This window comes from Pristiophorus japonicus, chromosome 13 (genome assembly GCF_044704955.1).
Source record: "Pristiophorus japonicus isolate sPriJap1 chromosome 13, sPriJap1.hap1, whole genome shotgun sequence".
Classification (NCBI taxonomy): Eukaryota; Metazoa; Chordata; class Chondrichthyes; family Pristiophoridae; genus Pristiophorus; species Pristiophorus japonicus.
Window position 1 is genome coordinate 88,889,815 of NC_091989.1, and position 18,707 is coordinate 88,908,521.

An 18,707-nucleotide genomic window follows, 5' to 3' on the forward strand; every position below is an offset into this window, starting at 1 on the left:
GGACTCTAGAGGTTAAGGCGGGGGGTACATTCAGAAAGAGAAGCCACTGTTAGAGATCGTCTGGTTACGATAAGATAGGAATTATGCAAGAGCAGTCCTACTGAAAAGAGTCGTCGTGCTGGAGGCAAATGGTGTAGTCGACTGTGTCAAAAGCTGCAGAGGGCAAGGAGGGATAACGCACATGACCAAAGACATATCTGTGACTTTTGTCAGCACCATTTTATTGCTGTGGCAAGGGCAGAGAGACTGAAGCAGGGAGTTGCAGGAATGATGGGCATAGATTTGAGAGGCAGCAATACGTTCCAGGACTTTGGTCTAAATAGGTCATGCAGTCAGTTAAAGGCTATTTATTGCATGTTGGTGGTCTCCAGACTTGGTGTTTTATATAAAGTGTGATGTTTGGACTGCAACAAACACTGTCAAACTTCAATATAAACACTGTAAATGGATGCTCCGAGGGTTAGCTAGAAAATGTGTCAAACCCATCATGGTTAAAATTGAAGCTTTTCAAATTTGGCTGTAACTAAACTGTGAAACAATGTGTGGAACAAAGTGCCTATGCTTTTAATCCACAGTTAAGTCTTTTAGTAACTTGTAGGAACCCAGTGATGGGATACATGGCAACATAGAGCTGGTTTAGCAAAACTTATAATGGGGCTACAATCTTGAACCTATCATTAGAAAATCAGAAAATGCTGGAAATACTCAACATCTGTGAAGAAAGAAACAGAGGTAATGTTTCAGGTCGATAGATACAGTGCTGGTCATCATGGGAAGGGGCATTGCTGAGGCCAGCAGCCTTCCACCACCCATTCTCCAGCCACTGTGGAACTACCTCGTACAAGTACTAGGACAGGCAAAGGCACACAAAGACAGGCAGTCAGGGAATGCACAAAGATGATTAGTTTATTTTTGTATACATTATGAAATGATTGAATTTTATAAAATTGGATAGGAATGTGCATTTTCTGATGTTTCTTTCCTGTTGTCGGAAAGAGGGTGGTGTGATGGTCAGTGATAGGAAAGGTAAGGAATGTGGGACTGTTGGTGAATGGAGAGGTGTGGTTGAGGTGACTGATATCGCTGCTGAATTATTAGATCACAGAGCCTGAGCAGAAAGGGGCTATCTATGTTGTAGCCTCTCTTCCTCTTCCACTTCTTCCTCATCGATTTCCTCCATCTCCTCTTCCTCGTGCTCCTCAGCTTCTCGCCTGATAAATGGTGCCAAGGGCTGTTTTCATAATGGCCAGGTTGTGCAGCATACTACCACAAATCTTGATATCCACTCAGCTGAGTACTGCAGGGTTCTTCCAAGCAGAGGAAGCATTGCTTGAGGATGCCAATGGTGTGCTCTATGAAGTTCTTTGTGGCAGGATAGCTCTCATTGCAGGCCTGCTGCACACGTATGTGTGGTTTCTGGACCGGAGACAACAGCCATGTCACGAATGGATAACCCTAGTCACCCAGTAACCAGCCTTTGACTTGTTCTGGTGGGTCAAATACAGGTGGGTGCAGAGGACTGCTGAAGAATGAAGCAAGCATAACTGCTGGCAGGATAATGGACATTCACCTGCATGATGTTGTCACACACCAGCTCCACATTGAGGGAGTGGAATCCAGTTCAGCTCATGAAAATGGTCGCGTTCACATGATGCGTACGCAAGGCAATGTGCATGCAGTCAATGCACCCTGCACCATGGGGTAAGCTTGCAATCCGTGCAAATCTTTGTGCTCGCTCTGCCTGCTTGTCACTGGCAAGAGGGAATGAGTTTAAACTGTTTCACTGCGTACAGAGAGCCTCAATGACGTCCCTTCTGCATCAGTGCACTGCAAACTGCGAGATGTTGCTTATATCTCCAACAGCAACCTGGAAGGAGTCATAGACACACAAAAGGTAAGAGACAGGGTCACCTTGATAGCCACAGGCAATGCTGTCCTTGCCCTGCTTTGAAGTTGCAGTTGTGGCTGCACCAGTTGGCTGATGTCAGTCACAACCGCTTTTGTGAAGTGAAGATGTCTTAAAAATTGGTCTTCGCTGAAGTTGATGCAAGAGAATTGTTCCATAAAGATCCTCTGCAGATACAGCCTTCTGCTGAGAGGCCTTCTCCCCCTCCCTCTTCTAGCAACTTGTCCTGCTTTGCGTGGCCTCTCTTCATTCTCGCAGTCATGCTCAATTTCCAGAGGAAGGTCTACCAGACCATCCATGTCTGGAAGCAACTTGTTTCAGCACAAACTTTTAAATGAACACAAAAGCACTTGCAGCACCAGCTAGACCACTCCCTGCAGACTATTCAAGCTTTAGCCAAGTATAGGAAGACTCCAAAAACATATACAATTGCACCAGCAGTCAGAAGAAATAATCCAGCAACTAACCTGAAAGTAGTTCATGATCCCTTTAAATAGCAGTGGTGGGGTGTCCTTTATTCCATTTAACATCGTGTTCAGCCGTGCAAGGTTAAGACGGAGCTTTGGCTGGAGTGTGCAGTTGGAAAATGGCAGTGCTGGCATCAAATCAGCATTGCACACTGATTCACCTCATGATCTGCCTCCTCTACATGCTACCTGCGCTTGTTACATGTGCTCGCTGAAACGCCTTTACCAAGATGGCATCCTGCGCACTTCCCGTCGGAAGTGTGCGCACGCATCTCGACCCATTTGAGTGTTAGGTGGCCGTGTAGTGTCTACAAAATGGTCGTTATACTGCCCAATTTAGCCCCTCTGCTTCTGATTCCATCATAACAATTGAATTACATTTTCCATAAATCTCATTCCCAGTTCACACACCTTGTTTTCCTCGGGTATGAAAACGAGCTTGAATGTGGTGACCATGCCAGGTGCCACTTTATAACCCACATCATTAGGACAGACGATTCTGAAGTACGGAGAATCCTCTTGGACAACTTTAACCATTCGTGGAACCTGAAAACAGACTTCATGAAATTATCACAAAACAGAGGATTTTATGAAGTAAACAAAATGGTTAAAAAGTTGTTTACATTTAGCTATAATGTGACTTATGCACGGAGCTACTATTTCACCATGGCATGATATTGTTTGACAAATGCTATGATTTTTATTTTTAAATCTGGCCAGCATGATTTTGTCCATAATTAGCCTGACTTTTGAAAATTTCAAAATTTGTCACATTTCTGTACTGACCTAGTACAAATTTCGTTTCTGATGCATCATGATCATGAAAAATCAAAATACAGTACAGTACAGTGATACGTACGAGAAGTGAGCATGTCATCAGTCAGCGCCCTTGTCTATATGGCGGTATGCTCCATCAGCCTGGCCAGTGAATGGAGAAAAAACTGGTGCATTACTTTAAAAATGTTCCTTGATTCTGCTGACTGTAGGAAGTAATACAAGCGTTTTGGGAGTTGGCTGCAAGGGTACACCAATCAGAGCCGGACTGTGAGAATGAAGCTCCTGTGGCTTATGGGTTCAGTATTACAGCTAACAAACCATTTCCAATGAACGGTTACATCTCGAGAAGAGCATCATTTCCTGAGATTATTTTCAACCTTGTGCTGTACCATGTGACCTGATTCACACTGCTGCCATCAATTCGGTGCATTTAAATTTCCCATTAAAATGGAAAACAGAAACCCGACAAAGCTTTGGGAGACTTATTCAACTACGGGAGGCATCATATCTGAACACGCTTACCTCCACCTGGCATCTACCCATATGTTCTTTCCACTAGGGGTCACTAGGTGGCAACCAGAAGCAAGAACCCTGGCTGCTTCTTCATTTCACAATCCAAGGGAACTGAGGGTAATTGTAGCATCCTTTATGACATTCCGGTTGCAATCGCAAGCCTCAGCAAAGGCTTCTGATAAACCCACCACCTTCAATCCCAACACCACAAACTACAAAAAAAGACTACTTACCAAACTAGTCATACGACAAACCAATCAGAGCTCTGATATCGAGTGCAAGACCGGACCTAAAAAAACACCACGGATCTAAAAAGAAAAATTGCTAAAGAAAATAGATCTCACTTCGTCTTTCCAGATTCCTTCCTTCAAACAAAATCTATTGGAAATCTCAATATAAAAGAACAGAACCGAACAATCGCAGCCCTCAAGTTCCAGTGAAACTTTTCAGAAGCTAACCTGCAATGAACAACCAAACCATCCATCATCAGCACACAACAAAAAGTCTGCAAAACAGCCAGCACTGCAACTAAATAGACATGAATCTACAAGTCATCAGCAGATACCGTTAATGAAATTGGGAGATAATTACAAGGAAACATTGGGGACCATTTTGAACTTTGCTGCCTGGGCGGTAATTTGGTGGAGCGAATCACCTACCCATTGTAGAATTGACCAGAGTTTGGTTGCATTCAAACCACAAGATGCACAAGCAGGTCCCATGGAGTAAAACAATAAATTAGATATAGGAGGCACAAAATTTGCACCATTATTTTAAAGAATTAAATTATTTTATACCACATAATATACATATAGCCTTTCAAAGATATACATTAAATGAATCGGCAGTGTGGTTATTATTCCATGAAATTAATAGAAATGCTTGTAGGTGGAATTCAAGGAAACAAGTGACCTTTTCAGGTGGCTATAAATAGGTTGTTGATAGCGTTCAATATTGATTGACGACAAGTGATTTTGGGTGTAATGAAATTGGTCGGATTGTGAATGACTGCAATCCAATATGCATGGATGATTCATTTAACTGAACCAGTTGCAAATGAGGGTTTTGGAAACGTCACACACCAGTACAAGTACTAACTCATCTTCTACCAGCAGTCTGTTGAGAGTCCTTCCTCACCCACATCAATAGCGCAGGGAACTTCCTTATCTATGTCTGGGTAGACATCACTCTGAAGTGCAAGGTCATTCAGCACACCACAAAATGTTTGCACACTTTGGATGCCTTGTATTGCACATCACGCCTTAGAAACATAGAAAATAGGTGCAGGAGTAGGCCATTCGGCCCTTCTAGCCTTGAACAACCCAGGCACTGAAGTCACTGTTTGAGAACACTAAACATTAACCCTGTAACTGATCTAGTCACTTGATGTGTCCAGTTGTGTTGTGCAATAAGATACTGAGCCACGATTTTAGAGTCATCAGCATCAAAGGTCAGTCTTCCAGTTGGTTATGTCAAGGGATTAGGAGAGGAAAATGTGATGCCAATTTATAAAAAAGGAAAGGAAAGATAACCAATGATCTATAGACCGGTGTTATTAATGTTAATGTTAGTATCATGAAAAAACGAGAGAATAGTGAATCATCAGGAGATACACAGAATAATATCATTAACATGGATTTATGGGTAGCGGATCTTGCTTAACAAACCTAACAGTTTCCTTGTAGTTATAACCGAATTAGTTGACAAAGGGAACTCAGTAGATTTAATTGGGTTCAATTTTCCCCAGTATTTGCTCCGATTTTTTGGGGTGCAGCGAGACACACCCAGGGCCCCACCGTCTGAGGCTGCAGGTCCCATTGGGATGCAGTGAGCCTCACCCAGCGTGAGGAGGGAAAGGGCTCGACAGCGCTCTCCTGAGGTGCAGGATCTAACAGATGTGGTTCAGATGATGGCAATGAGTGCAGAGAGCACTGACCTTACATGATCACTCCTGGACACCATCAGTGGGGTGGGTGATGAGGTATCGAGACTGTTGGGAGAAGTAAGAACACTCTCACGAGAAATGGGAACACTGTTCGGGAAGATGAGGGAGGGAATGTCTCAGGCAGCGGATACAATGTCGGTGCACATGAGGGAGGGAATGTTGCAGGTAGGTGACACACTGTTGCTCAACATGAGGGAAGACATGTCAAAGGTAGCTGAGACACCGTCAGGGCACATGAGGGAGAGAATGTCGGAGTTAGCTGTTGCAATAAGGGATCACGCCCAGATCATGCACCCATTGACAGAATCAACTTCCACTTCCACTCCAATCCCCGACCAATCTGGCGCACAATCTTTGTGGAAACTTGGATTTTTAAAATTTAGGCCAAAAAAAGCGGCGCGCGTCCAAAAAAGATCGCCGCAAATCACTGGGGAAAATTGAGCCCATGGGTTCAAACCACACTCCAGCAACTTGAGCACATAATCTAGGATGACACTTGAATGCAGTACTGAGGGAGAGCTGCACTGTTGGATCAGACATTAAACAGGGGTTCCAACTGCTCTCTCACGTGGACATAAAAGATCCCACGATTCAAAGAGCAAGGGAGTTCGCCCAGCGTCCTGACCAACATTTATTCTTCAACCAACATCACTAAACACAGATTATCCAGTCATTATCTGGTTGCTGTTTGTGGGACCTTGCTCTGTGAAAACTAGCTGCCGCATTTCCCTACATCATCATCATAGGCAGTTCCTCGAAACGAGGATGACTCGTTTCCACGTCAAAAAAGGATGAGTTCACAGATGTTTCAATGAAGGACCTAATATTTCAGATCCAAAATTACATCCTGGAGGGTGGAAGATGCCTGTGCGTGGATTTTTTTAACGTGTGGTGACCATTGCACACCAGCCACCACACGGGCCTGACAGAGCTAGGCCTTTATCCAGTGCCAAGGATTAACCAGGATGACTGGAGACTTGCTCTGCTGCACGGACCTAGTGCGCACACATATCGCAGTGTGGGCTGGCCCGTGCTGCCCCTGGGCCCTTGCCTCTTCTGGCCCCGAACTCACGCCTGGGCCCGATCACGTGCCTCTACAATCTCTCGCCGCTCCTTCGCCCCGACGTTGCCGCTCCTGCTGTACCTGCCGCACTGCGATCACCAACTTGGACCTTGATGACATCACTCTTCGCTGCCATCGCCCTCCTGCACCAGCTCACGCTGTACCTTGCCATGGTACGCCGCCATGCTGCCCATGGCCGCCGCTCACCACTCCTTTTATGGCCCTGACCTGCCGCTGATGGTCTCTCGTAGGTCTGGGCCTCCACGGTGCCCATGGCCGCCGCTCGCCGCATTTCCCTACACTACAACAGTGACTACGCTTCAAAAGGTACTTAATTGGCTGTATAGTGCTTAGGGACTCCAGAGATCATGAAGGCGCTTTATAAATTCAAGTTCTTTCTTTCCTCCTTTTAATCATCCCTAAACCTTGGAAGTCCATGTTTTCCCCAATAGTATTTCACCGAGGTGGAAAGGTTAATATTTGTAAGGTTCGAAAATTCACGGCCGCATTTTATTGGAACACCCTAAGGACAAGAAAACTAAGAATGGGATCGTCCTATACATTTTAAATTAACATTTTTGGCCAAGTAAAATCCTCAGACCAGGCAGGCTGGGAAATGTGAGGGCGGATACAGACATTGTGGAGTCTGGCTCACAAGCAAGACAGAGGCACTGACCAATGGGGGAAAAGTGCATTCTGGCAGGCCAATCAGGGGTCGAGTAGGGCCTGAAGCAGGAAAATCCTCAACCAATGAGGACTACCCGGCCCAGTTTGAAAATATGACACACCTCTAATCAAATTATTAATGTGGACCATCATCTACCTAATTAATATGGACAGTGGACAATCGTCCCGAGATCACTGCGGTGATGGCCCATCAAAGGGGGTTCCCAAACCGATTGACTCCCAGGACTGTTACAATGGACCAGCAGACTTTCAGGCACCAATGTGCACTGAAACAATACCCCTGTCCTCACACCTACCTGTACCTGTGACATCTTCTGATTAAATATTCAAAGCTATCTCCCCGCCCAAACTTACACAATGGACCACCAACTGAGCTTGGGCGTGAAAATGCCAGAACTAAATTGGATACAAATATAGGACCTACAGAACCACCGAGAGAGAAGAAGCAACTGGAGCAGTCGGAGAAGGAGTCGAGGAGCAGTAACAGTCACAGACAGATAGAAACCGAGAGAGACGGAGACGGACTGTTACCGGCTGGGAGACATACCATCGAACGGGCCCTGGACTCGACTTGTGTGCAGAATATACAACCCAACTACCGAGAGGCCCAACATCGTCTCAAGAAGCCGAGCCGCGCACACCGAACAACGCTCCAAGGACAACCAGCTGAAGAACGGAGACCGAAGTAACTGAGAGGGGCAACATTCACTCCAGCTACCCCGTAAACCAACCATCCTAAGGCTAAAAAAAAACTGTCAAAAGGGATCGTAAGTATTATCCTGGGATTTATTTTCCCAACTATCAGCCTAGGTCAGTCAGGTAAAAAGGGGGGTGGGGATGGTGTTGGAAATGTCTTGTAAAGATAAAATTGTGTAAGGTTTTCGTTGTGTCCGTTTCTTCCCATAGATTTTCATAGTTTATAAGTGTGTGTCAGATATGTGTTTTGATGAAGTTTGACCTTGTTGGAAACTTACCGTGGTTAATAAATTGGACTTACCCAGTTTTTTCTTTGTTCCAAGGACCACTTGTCTCTGAGTGTTTTGTTTTTCCTTGTGGAAGCTCATAATCCACCAAAATTCTAAGTTTAGAACCAGATAGGGGTGCTAGGGCGCTTTGAAACCGCCAGTTTAGTGGTCAGTGAGCCATAAGCTGCTGGGCCGTCCCCAAGAAGGGACAGAGAGGCCCAATACACCAACAGCCACCAAAGATCCCCGTAATTGGGCAGAGCAAAAACCCCCTACATATTCAAACATCAACTTGAATATTAATATTTCTAAAAAATGTTTAGGACAAAAAGCACATTGAAAAACATGTAGGATTACTGACCTTATTTATCAAAGGAATGGAAGAGGAAAAGCTTTAAGGGACAGAATTACTCTCAATAGGATTGATCCCAAATTTGCTTGAATTATACTGCTAAGCACATCCAACAAACAATAGGGCCAATTTTCAGGGACATCTATCCTCATTATCACCTCCAGCCTGTTTTTATGCCACCGAGCATACATTTGTGTCATGGTGAAGGATTGGGCAAGATGTTAAAAACAGAGTCAGATCTAACAGTTCTGACGAAGAGTCATCGACCTGAAACGTTTTAACTGTGTTTTTCTCTCCACAGATGCTGCCTGACCTGCTGAGTATTTCCAGCAGTTTTTGTTTTTATTTCAGATTCCAGAATCCGCAGTATTTTGCTTTTGGATAAATATCTGATTGAGAATGGGAATGGAGGATATAAATATAAACATGGGTATAAACAGAAATGAACAAATCCTCCATGGAATATGCTGGTAGAGTCGAGTGGATTTTTGTCAGTTGAGGGTAGCAGCTCACGGTTGAATGTAGAATATGTGAGATATGAGGAGCATTTTGTGGTTTTGCTTCATTTATTTTAGGGATGAGAAAGTACTTATGCACAGCTTTCCCTCAAGAGATAAAATACATAGTGTTAATGTTCATGATCGGCCAGATCACGAGATCTTTTCTAGTTACGTGCTTTCATGTAATCAATAAATAAAACTTCCCCAATGGCGGAGTTTACTTACCCTGTCGTGGTTTCGCAGAACCAGTGGCACCTCGTAGGTTTCACAAGGTTTGTAGTTCTGAAAGATAATTTCTGAGGGGAATGGCTGAAACATTGGCTGGTCAGTGTCCAAGATGGAGTACTGAAGAAAAAAACAAAACAAACATTAAACTGTACCGACTAAATTAGACTTTGTAAAGGTCTTTCACTCAAAGTGGGATCACAAGAGACTTTGCCCATCTTTCATTCGGTTTTCAATACAAAGGGATTAATTCAAACCGACATACACACTCATTAAACACTGTAAATATTCACAAATCACACACTTTTGATGTGAGGCTTCAGGTTCCTGCAAGGCTTTACAATCAGTTGCAAGTAAAATGCAAAGTGTTCAGAGAGATGGAATTTGTTCCAGCTGAAAGAGACAGAAGTGACACCTGAACGGTATGGTACAGGCTCATATGTTCTTGCAGTTCATATACTTTTGTTTCTAAATAACAACCTGTATATTAAGATGAAAAAGCATTATTTTTAGCTGAAAAGTAAAATACATTAGTTTTCATTTGCAGAAAAGATAAAAGTTAGACAAAGCACATAAAGGCCAAGAAAGCTTTATGGTATTTCAACTAAAGTCCTAATCTTTTCCCCCAATTCCACCTCCCCACCCCACACTCCTCAATACACTGTCCTTGGTTGGGTTACAGTTTTACAAAACCAAACAGCCCTCTGGTACCTTACTCAAGTGACCACTGTTCTTCAATGGACCTAGGCAGTCAGTCCCGTCATTCGAGAGTGCATCACAGCTGAGCCAATTCTGTCATGGTATGTCCACACAAGTACACTTTCCAGCAGAGGTTGGAACCCTGGTTAATTTGTCCACTCCCTTGCCGAGAGATGCTGAGGAACACTGCTGGACCCAACGAAGATTATTTAACTCCAAACAGTCCAGGGACTGAACCTTGGACTTTTCAAGTTGCATGGCTTGATGCCACAGCACACAGTACATATAACTACCAGGCCAAAGGAGAGCTAGGTCAGACCTAAATGTTTAGCAAGAAAAGTTAATTCGGAAGCTAGTAGCAGTTGAAAAGTGGAGTGCAATTTGTTTGGTAGCTCTACCAATTACAAGTGTGCCTTAGATGGTATTCACTAGTGATTAAGAAATTGATATCAGATTTCCCGCAACACTTTCCCCCTCAACCGCCAAGGTCTACTGGCAGTTCACTTCATTAGAAAAGGGGATGACTCTCATTTAAATTTTCCATAATTCCTTAAGATGAATTGCACAGAAAAAGGCCATTTGGCCCAAATGGTTCATGACGCCACCACCACCACCCACTTGTAATTATATAGCCCCTGTAACAAAATTTGACACTGAGGCCCATAAGGAGATATTAGGGCAGATGCCTCAAAGATTGATTATAGAGGTAGGTTTTAAGGAGCATCTTAAAGGAGGAAAGAGAAGTAGAGCGGTGGATAGATTTAACGAGGGATTCCAGAGCTTAGGGCCTTGGCAGCTGAAGGCACAGCCGCCAATGGTGGAGCAATTAAAATCAGGGATGCTTAAGAGACCAGAATTGGAGAAGCACAGATATCTGAGGGTTGTGAGGCTGGAGGAGATCACAGAGATAGGGAGGGCGAGGCAGTGGAGGTATTTGAAAATAAGGATGAGAATTTTAAAATACCATCTAGTTCATGCTTGTTCTGGCTAGAGACAATAATACAAACATTTAGGTTACCGGTGTGAAGTTCAGAATAACTCCACGAGACTGTTGTAAGCTCAAACCATTGTGATCTTGGTCTCTTTAATATAACTCCAAAGTGAGGTATCAGCATGGTGGACTGCCTTTCATACCTGCTTGCTCCAGGGTACACAGGTGACCCATAGGTCTCTCACAGGTGTGCCCCTCTAATGGCAAGTCATACACATAGGTGAGGTTCCCAGACAGAACATCCGGGATGCTTCAACAGTGAAGGGTGATCCAAGTTTGATCACGAGTCTACATTAATTTAGCTGACCTCGCTCATGGCAGTGAAAGAGGCAATGGGCCCAAGTTTCTGTCCTCTGTAAAAACGGCACATCTTACTTTCTGGAATAAAAAGGGCGCCAAAAACTTACCTTGTGATTCTGCGAGCTCCTCAGGACGTCTTCGGCCTCGGCGTGTGCAGCACAAAGGGTCGGGGGCGGAGCCAGGTCCTGGCGCTGAAAACAGTGCCGGGACCTCCGCATATGCGCGCAAGAGTGTGCACGCAAATGCAGTAGCTCCTCGCCCCCGAGGGAGGGGCCAAAAGCACGCCGTCCCGAGCTCTGGCCGAATGGGCTCCCCAGGCATTAAAGATCAGGACACGGGCTTCCCTCCCGTTCAGCTCCCCCCGGCCGACTCCGTTCATCTCCCCCCGCCCCCCGGCACCCCCTCCCATTCATCACTCCAGCCCCGCCCCCCCTCCCCCTCCCGTTCATCTCTCCCGCCTCCCTCCCTCCCGTTCATCTCCCCCGCCTCCCTCCCTCACGATCATCTCCCCCGCCTCCCTCCCTCACGTTCATCTCCCCCCCCTCCCATTCATCTCCCCCGCCTCCCTCCCTCCCGTTCATCTCCCCCGCCTCCCTCCCTCACGATCATCTCCCCCGCCTCCCTCCCTCACGTTCATCTCCCCCCCCCTCCCATTCATCTCCCCCGCCTCCCTCCCTCACGTTCATCTCCCTCCCCCGTCCCGTTCATCTCCCCCCTCCTCCCTCCCTCCCGTTCATCTCCCCCCTCCTCCCTCCCTCCGGTTCATCTCCCCCCTACCTCCCTCCCTCCCGTTCATCTCCCCCCCCACCTCCCTCCCTCCCGTTCATCTCCCCCTCCACCTCCCTCCCTCCCGTTCATCTCCCCCCCCCACCTCCCTCCCTCCCGTTCATCTCCCCCCCCCACCTCCCTCCCTCCCGTTCATCTCCCCCCCCCACCTCCCTCCCTCCCGTTCATCTCCCCCCCCAACCTCCCTCCCTCCCGTTCATCTCCCCCCCCCCACCTCCCTCCCTCCCTTTCATCTCCCCCCCCACCTCCCTCCCTCCCATTCATCTCCCCCCCACCTCCCTCCCTCCCGTTCATCTCCCCCACCCTCCCTCGCTCCCGTTCATCTCCCCCCCCCCTCGCTCCCGTTCATTTCCCCCCCTCCCTCGCTCCCGTTCATCTCCCCCCCCTCCCTCGCTCCCGTTCATCTCCCCCCCCTCCCTCGCTCCCGTTCATTTCCCCTCCCCTCCCTCGCTCCCGTTCATCTCCCCCCCGACCCTCGCTACCGTTCATCTCCCCCCCTCCCTCCCTCCCGATCATCACCCCCCTTCCTCCCTCCCTCCCATTCATCACCTCCCCTCCCTCCCTCGCGTTCATCACCTCCCTCCCGTTCATCACCCCCCTTCCTCCCTCGCTTCCTTCCTCCCGTTCATCTCCCCCCCTCTCTCCCTCCCTCCCGTTCATCTCCCCCCCTCTCTCCCTCCCTCCCGTTCATCTCCCCCCCTCTCTCCCTCCCTCCCGTTCATCTCCCCCCCTCTCTCCCTCCCTCCCGTTCATCTCCCCCCTTCTCTCCCTCCCTCCCGTTCATCTCCCCGCTCTCTCCCTCCCTCCCGTTCATCTCCCCCCCTCCTTCCCATTCATCTCCTCCGCTCTCTCCTTCCCTCCTGTTCATCTCCCCCCCTCTCTCCCTCCCTCCCGTTCATCACCCCCCCTCCCTCCCTCCCTGCCTCCCGTTCATCAGCCCCCCTCCCCCCTCCCTCTCACCTTCCTTCCCGTTTATCTCCCCCCCTCTCTCCCTCCCTCCCGTTCATCTCCCCCCTTCTCTCCCTCCCTCCCGTTCATCTCCCCCCCTCACTCCCGTTCATCTCCCCCCTTCTCTCCCTCCCTCCCGTTCATCTCCCCCGCTCTCTCCCTCCCTCCCGTTCATCTCCCCCCCTCTCTCCCTCCCTCCCGTTCATCTCCCCCCCTCTCTCCCTCCCTCCCGTTCATCTCCCCCCCTCTCTCCCGTTCATCTCCCCCCCTCTCTCCCTCCCTCCCGTTCATCTCCCCCCTTCTCTCCCTCCCTCCCGTTCATCTCCCCGCTCTCTCCCTCCCTCCCGTTCATCACCCCCACTCCCTCCATCCCTGCCTCCCGTTCATCACCCCCCCTCCCCCCTCCCTCTCACCCTCCCTCCCGTTCATCTCCCCCCCTCTCTCCCTCCCACCCTCCCTCCCGTTCATCTCCCCCCCTCTCTCCCTCCCTTCCGTTCATCTCCCCCCCTCTCTCCCTCCCTCCCGTTCATCTCCCCCCCCTCTCTCCCTCCCTCCCGTTCATCTCCCCCCCTCTCTCCCTCCCTCCCGTTCATCTCCCCCCCTCTCTCCCTCCCTCCCGTTCATCTCCCCCCCTCTCTCCCTCCCTCCCGTTCATCTCCCCCCCTCTCTCCCTCCCTCCCGTTCATCTCCCCACCTCTCTCCCGTTCATCTCCCCCCCTCCCGTTCATCTACCCCCCTCTCTCCATCCCTCCCGTTCATCACCCCACCTCCCTCCCTTCTCCTTCCCCTCTCTCCTCTCTCCTCTCACTCCCTCCCGTTCATCACCCCCACCCCCCTCCCTCCTGTTCATCACCCCACCTCCCTCCCTTCTCCTTCTCCCCTCTCCTCTCCCACCTTCCCCCCTCTCCATCCCTCCACCCTCTCCTCTTCCCCCCTCTCTCCCTCCCTCCCGTTCATCAGACCCCCGTCACTCCCTCCCGTTCATCACACCCCCTCTCCCTCCCTTCCGTTCATCACCCCACCTCCCTCCCTTCTCCTTCCCTCCTCTCCTCTCCTCTCCCCCCGTCCCCCGTCTCCTCTTCGCCCTTCCCCATCCCTCCACCCTCTCCTCTTCCCCCCTCTCACCCCCTCTCCTCGCCCCCCCCTCCTCTCCCCCCTCTCCTCTTCACCCCCCTTCCTCTCTCCTCTCCTCTTCCCCCCCCTCCCTCTCCTCTTCCCCACCTCCCTCCCTCCCGTTCATCTCCCCCCTTCCTCCCTCCCGTTCATCTCCCCCCTTCCTCCCTCCCGTTCATCTCCCCCCTTCCTCCCTCCCGTTCATCTCCCCCCTTCCTCCCTCCCGTTCATCTCCCCCCACCACCCTCCCTTTCATCTACCCCCCCACTCACTCCCTCCCGTTCATCTCCCCCCCCCCCCTCCCGTTCATCTCCCCCACCCCCCTCCCTCCCGTTCATCTCCCCCCCCGCTCCCTCCCGTTGCTCTCCCCCCTGCCCCTCCCTCCCGTTCATCTCCCCCCCCCATTCATCTCCCCCCCGCCCCTCCCTCCCATTCATCTCCCCCCCGCCCCTCCCTCCCGTTCATCTCCCCCCCCCCTCTCCCCCCTCCCGCCCGTTCATCTCCCCCCTCTCCCCCCCCCCACCCGCCCGTTCATCTCCCGTTCATCTCCCCCCCCCACTCCCTCCCTCCCATCACCCCCCCCACTCCCTTCCTCCCTCCCGTTCATCGCCCCCCCCACTCCCTTCCTCCCTCCCGTTCATCGCCCCCCCCCACTCCCTTCCTCCCTCCCGTTCATCGCCCACCCCACTCCCTTCCTCCCTCCCGTTCATCGCACCCCCCCACTCCCTTCCTCCCTCCCGTTCATCGCACCCCCCCACTCCCTTCCTCCCTCCCGTTCATCGCACCCCCCCACTCCCTTCCTCCCTCCCGTTCATCGCACCCCCCCACTCCCTTCCTCCCTCCCGTTCATCGCACCCCCCCACTCCCTTCCTCCCTCCCGTTCATCGCTCCCCCCCACTCCCTCCCGCCCGTTCATCGCCCCCCCCACTCCCTCCCTCCCGTTCATCGCCCCCCCCCACTCCCTCCCTCCCGTTCATCTCCCCCCCCCACTCCCTCCCTCCCGTTCATCTCCCCCCCCACTCCCTCCCTCCCGTTCATCACCCCCCCCACCCACTCCCTCCCGTTCATCGCCCCCCCCCCCACCCGCCCGTTCATCTCCCGTTCATCTCCCCCCCCCACTCCCTCCCTCCCATCACCCCCCCCACTCCCTTCCTCCCTCCCGTTCATCGCCCACCCTACTCCCTTCCTCCCTCCCGTTCATCGCACACCCCCACTCCCTTCCTCCCTCCCGTTCATCACCCCCCCCTCCCTCCCTCCCTCCCGTTCATCACCCCCCCCTCCCTCCCTCCCTCCCGTTCATCACCCCCCCCCCCTCCCTCCCTCCCGTTCATCACCCCCCCCTCCCTCCCTCCCTCCCGTTCATCACTCCCCCCTCCCTCCCTCCCTCCCTCCCGTTCATCACCGCCCCCCCCCCCTCCCTCCCTCCCTCCCGTTCATCACCCCCCCCCTCCCTCCCGTTCATCACCCCCCCCCTCCCTCCCGTTCATCACCCCCCCCCCTCCCATCACCCCCCCCCCTCCCTCCCATCACCCCCCCCTCCCTCCCTCCCGTTCATCACCCCCCCCCCTCCCTCCCTCCCGTTCATCACCCCCCCTCCCGTTCATCACCCCCCCCTCCCTCCATCCCTCCCGTTCATCTCCCCCCCTCCCTCCCGTTCATCTCCTCCCCCCTCCCTCCCTCCCGTCCATCTTCCCCCCCCTCTCCCTCCCTCGCGTTCATCACCCCGCCTCCCTCCCTCCCGTTCATCACCCTCCCTCCCTCCCGTTCATCACCCTCCCTCCCTCCCGTTCATCACCCCCCCCTCCCTCCCGTTCATCACCCCCCCCTCCCTCCCTCCCGTTCATCACCCCCCCCTCCCTCCCTCCCGTTCATCACCCCCCCCTCTCTCCCTCCCGTTCATCACCCCCCCATCCCTCCCTCCCGTTCATCACCCCCCCCATCCCTCCCTCCCGTTCATCACCCCCCCATCCCTCCCTCCCGTTCATCACCCCCCCATCCCTCCCTCCCTCCCGTTCATCACCCCCCCATCCCTCCCTCCCTCCCGTTCATCACCCCCCCATCCCTCCCTCCCTCCCGTTCATCACCCCCCCATCCCTCCCTCCCTCCCGTTCATCACCCCCCCCTCCCTCCCTCCCGTTCATCACCACCCCCTCCCTCCCGTTCATCACCCCCCCTCCCTCCCGTTCATCACCCACTCCCTCCCTCCCGTTCATCACCCACCCCCTCCCTCCCTTTCATCACCCCCCCTCCCTCCCGTTCATCACCCCCCCCTCCCTCCCTCCCGTTCATCACCCCTCCCTCCCGTTCATCACCCCCCCTCCCTCCCTCCCGTTCATCACCCCCCCCCACCTCCCTCCCTCCCTCCCGTTCATCACCCCCCCCCCCCTCCCTCCCTCCCTCCCGTTCATCACCCCCCCCCTCCCTCCCTCCCTCCCGTTCATCACCCCCCTCCCTCCCTCCCTCCCGTTCATCACCCCCCTCCCTCCCTCCCTCCCGTTCATCACCCCCCCCCTCCCTCCCTCCCGTTCATCACCCCCCCTCCCTCCCCTCCATCACCCCCCCCTCCCGCCCTCCCTCCCATCACCCCCCCCTCCCTCCCTCCCTCCCGTTCATCACCCCCCCTCCCTCCCTCCCTCCCGTTCATCACCCTCCCTCCCGTTCATCACCCCCCTCCCTCCCTTCCTCCCGTTCATCCACCCCCCCCTCCCTCCCCTCCCTCCCGTTCATCAGCCCCCCTTCCCTCCCTCCCTCCCTCTCTCCCGTTCATCAACCCCCCCTCCCTCCTTCCCGTTCATCAACCCCCTCCCTCCCTCCCGTTCATCACCCTGCCTCCCTCCCTCCCATCACCCCCCGCCCCTCCCTCCTTCCCGTTCATCACCCTCCCACCCGTTCATCAACCCCCCCCTCCCGTTCATCACCCCCCCTCCCTCCCTCCCTCCCGTTCATCACCCCCCCCCTCTCCCTCCATCACCCCCCCCTCTCCCTCCCATTCATCACCCCCTCTCCCTCCCGTTCATCTCCCCCCCACTCCCTCCCTCGCGTTCATCTTCCCCCCTCCCTCCCTCCCTCGCGTTCATCTTCCCCCCTCCCTCCCTCCCTCGCGTTCATCTTCCCCCCTCCTCCCCTCCCTCGCGTTCATCTTCCCCCCTCCCTCCCTCCCTCGCGTTCATCTTCCCCCCTCCCTCCCTCCCTCGCGTTCATCTTCCCCCTCCCTCCCTCCCTCGCGTTCATCTCCCCCCCTCCCTCCCTCGCGTTCATCTCCCCCCTCCCTCCCTCGCGTTCATCTCCCCCCCTCCCTCCCTCCCTCGCGTTCATCTCCCCCCCCTCCCTCGCGTTCATCTCCCCCTTCTCGCGTTCATCACCCTCCCTCCCTCCCATCACCCCCATCCCTCTCTCCCTCCCTCCCGTTCATCACCCCCCCTCTCCCTCCCGTTCATCACCCCCCCCTCTCCCTCCCGTTCATCACCCCCCCCTCCCTCCCTCCCATTCATCACCCCCTCTTCCTCCCGTTCATCTCCCCCCCCACTCCCTCCCTCGCGTTCATCTTCCCCCCTCCCTCCCTCCCTCCCTCGCGTTCATCTTCCCCCCTCCCTCCCTCGCGTTCATCTCCCCCCCTCCCTCCCTCGCGTTCATCTCCCCCCTCCCTCCCTCCCTCTCATCTCCCCCCCTCCCTCCCTCCCTCGCGTTCATCTCCCCCCTCCCTCGCGTTCATCTCCCCCCCTCCCTCGCGTTCATCTCCCCCTTCTCGCGTTCATCTCCCCCTTCTCGCGTTCATCTCCCCCTTCTCGCGTTCATCACACCCCCCCCCTCGCGTTCATCACCCTCCCTCCCTCCCATCACCCCCCATCCCTCTCTCCCTCCCTCCCGTTCATCACCCCCCCCTCTCCCTCCCGTTCATCACCCCCCCCTCCTCCCTCCCATTCATCACCCCCTCTCCCTCCCGTTCATCTCCCCCCCCACTCCCTCCTCGCGTTCATCTCCCCCCTCCCTCCCTCGCGTTCATCACCCCCTTCCCTCCCTCCCATCTCCCCCCCTCCCTCGCGTTCATCACCCCCCCCTCTCCCTCCCATCACCCCCCCTCCCCTCTCTCCCTCCCTCCCGTTCATCACCCCCCTCCCTCTCTCCCTCCCTCCCATCACCTCCCTCCCTCTCTCCCTCCCTCCCCGTTCATCACCCCCCATCCCTCTCTCCGTCCCTCCGTTCATCACCCCCCATCCCTCTCTCCCTCCCTCCCATCAACCCCCCCCCTCCCGTTCATCTCCACCCACCCTACCTCCCGTTCATCTCCACCCACCCTCCCTCGCGTTCATCTACCCTCCCTCGCGTTCATCACCCCCCTTCCCTCCCTCCCATCTCCCCCCCTCCCTTGCGTTCATCACCCCCCCTCCCTCTCTCCCTTCCTCCATCACCCCCCCCTCCCTCTCTCCCGTTCATCACCCCCCCTCCCTCTCTCCCGTTCATCACCCCCCC

At 53.4% G+C, this 18,707-nt stretch overlaps 1 protein-coding gene across 1 annotated transcript in view; it reads right to left on the reverse strand.

Moving 5' to 3' along the window:
* Positions 1-18,707, reverse strand: part of hydin (HYDIN axonemal central pair apparatus protein) — a 1,725,340-nt gene that overhangs the window by 1,638,582 nt on the left and 68,051 nt on the right. Inside the window, 2 exon segments of the mRNA XM_070897728.1 lie at positions 2,785-2,919; positions 9,401-9,520. Coding sequence (XP_070753829.1) covers positions 2,785-2,919; positions 9,401-9,520 — 255 coding nt within the window.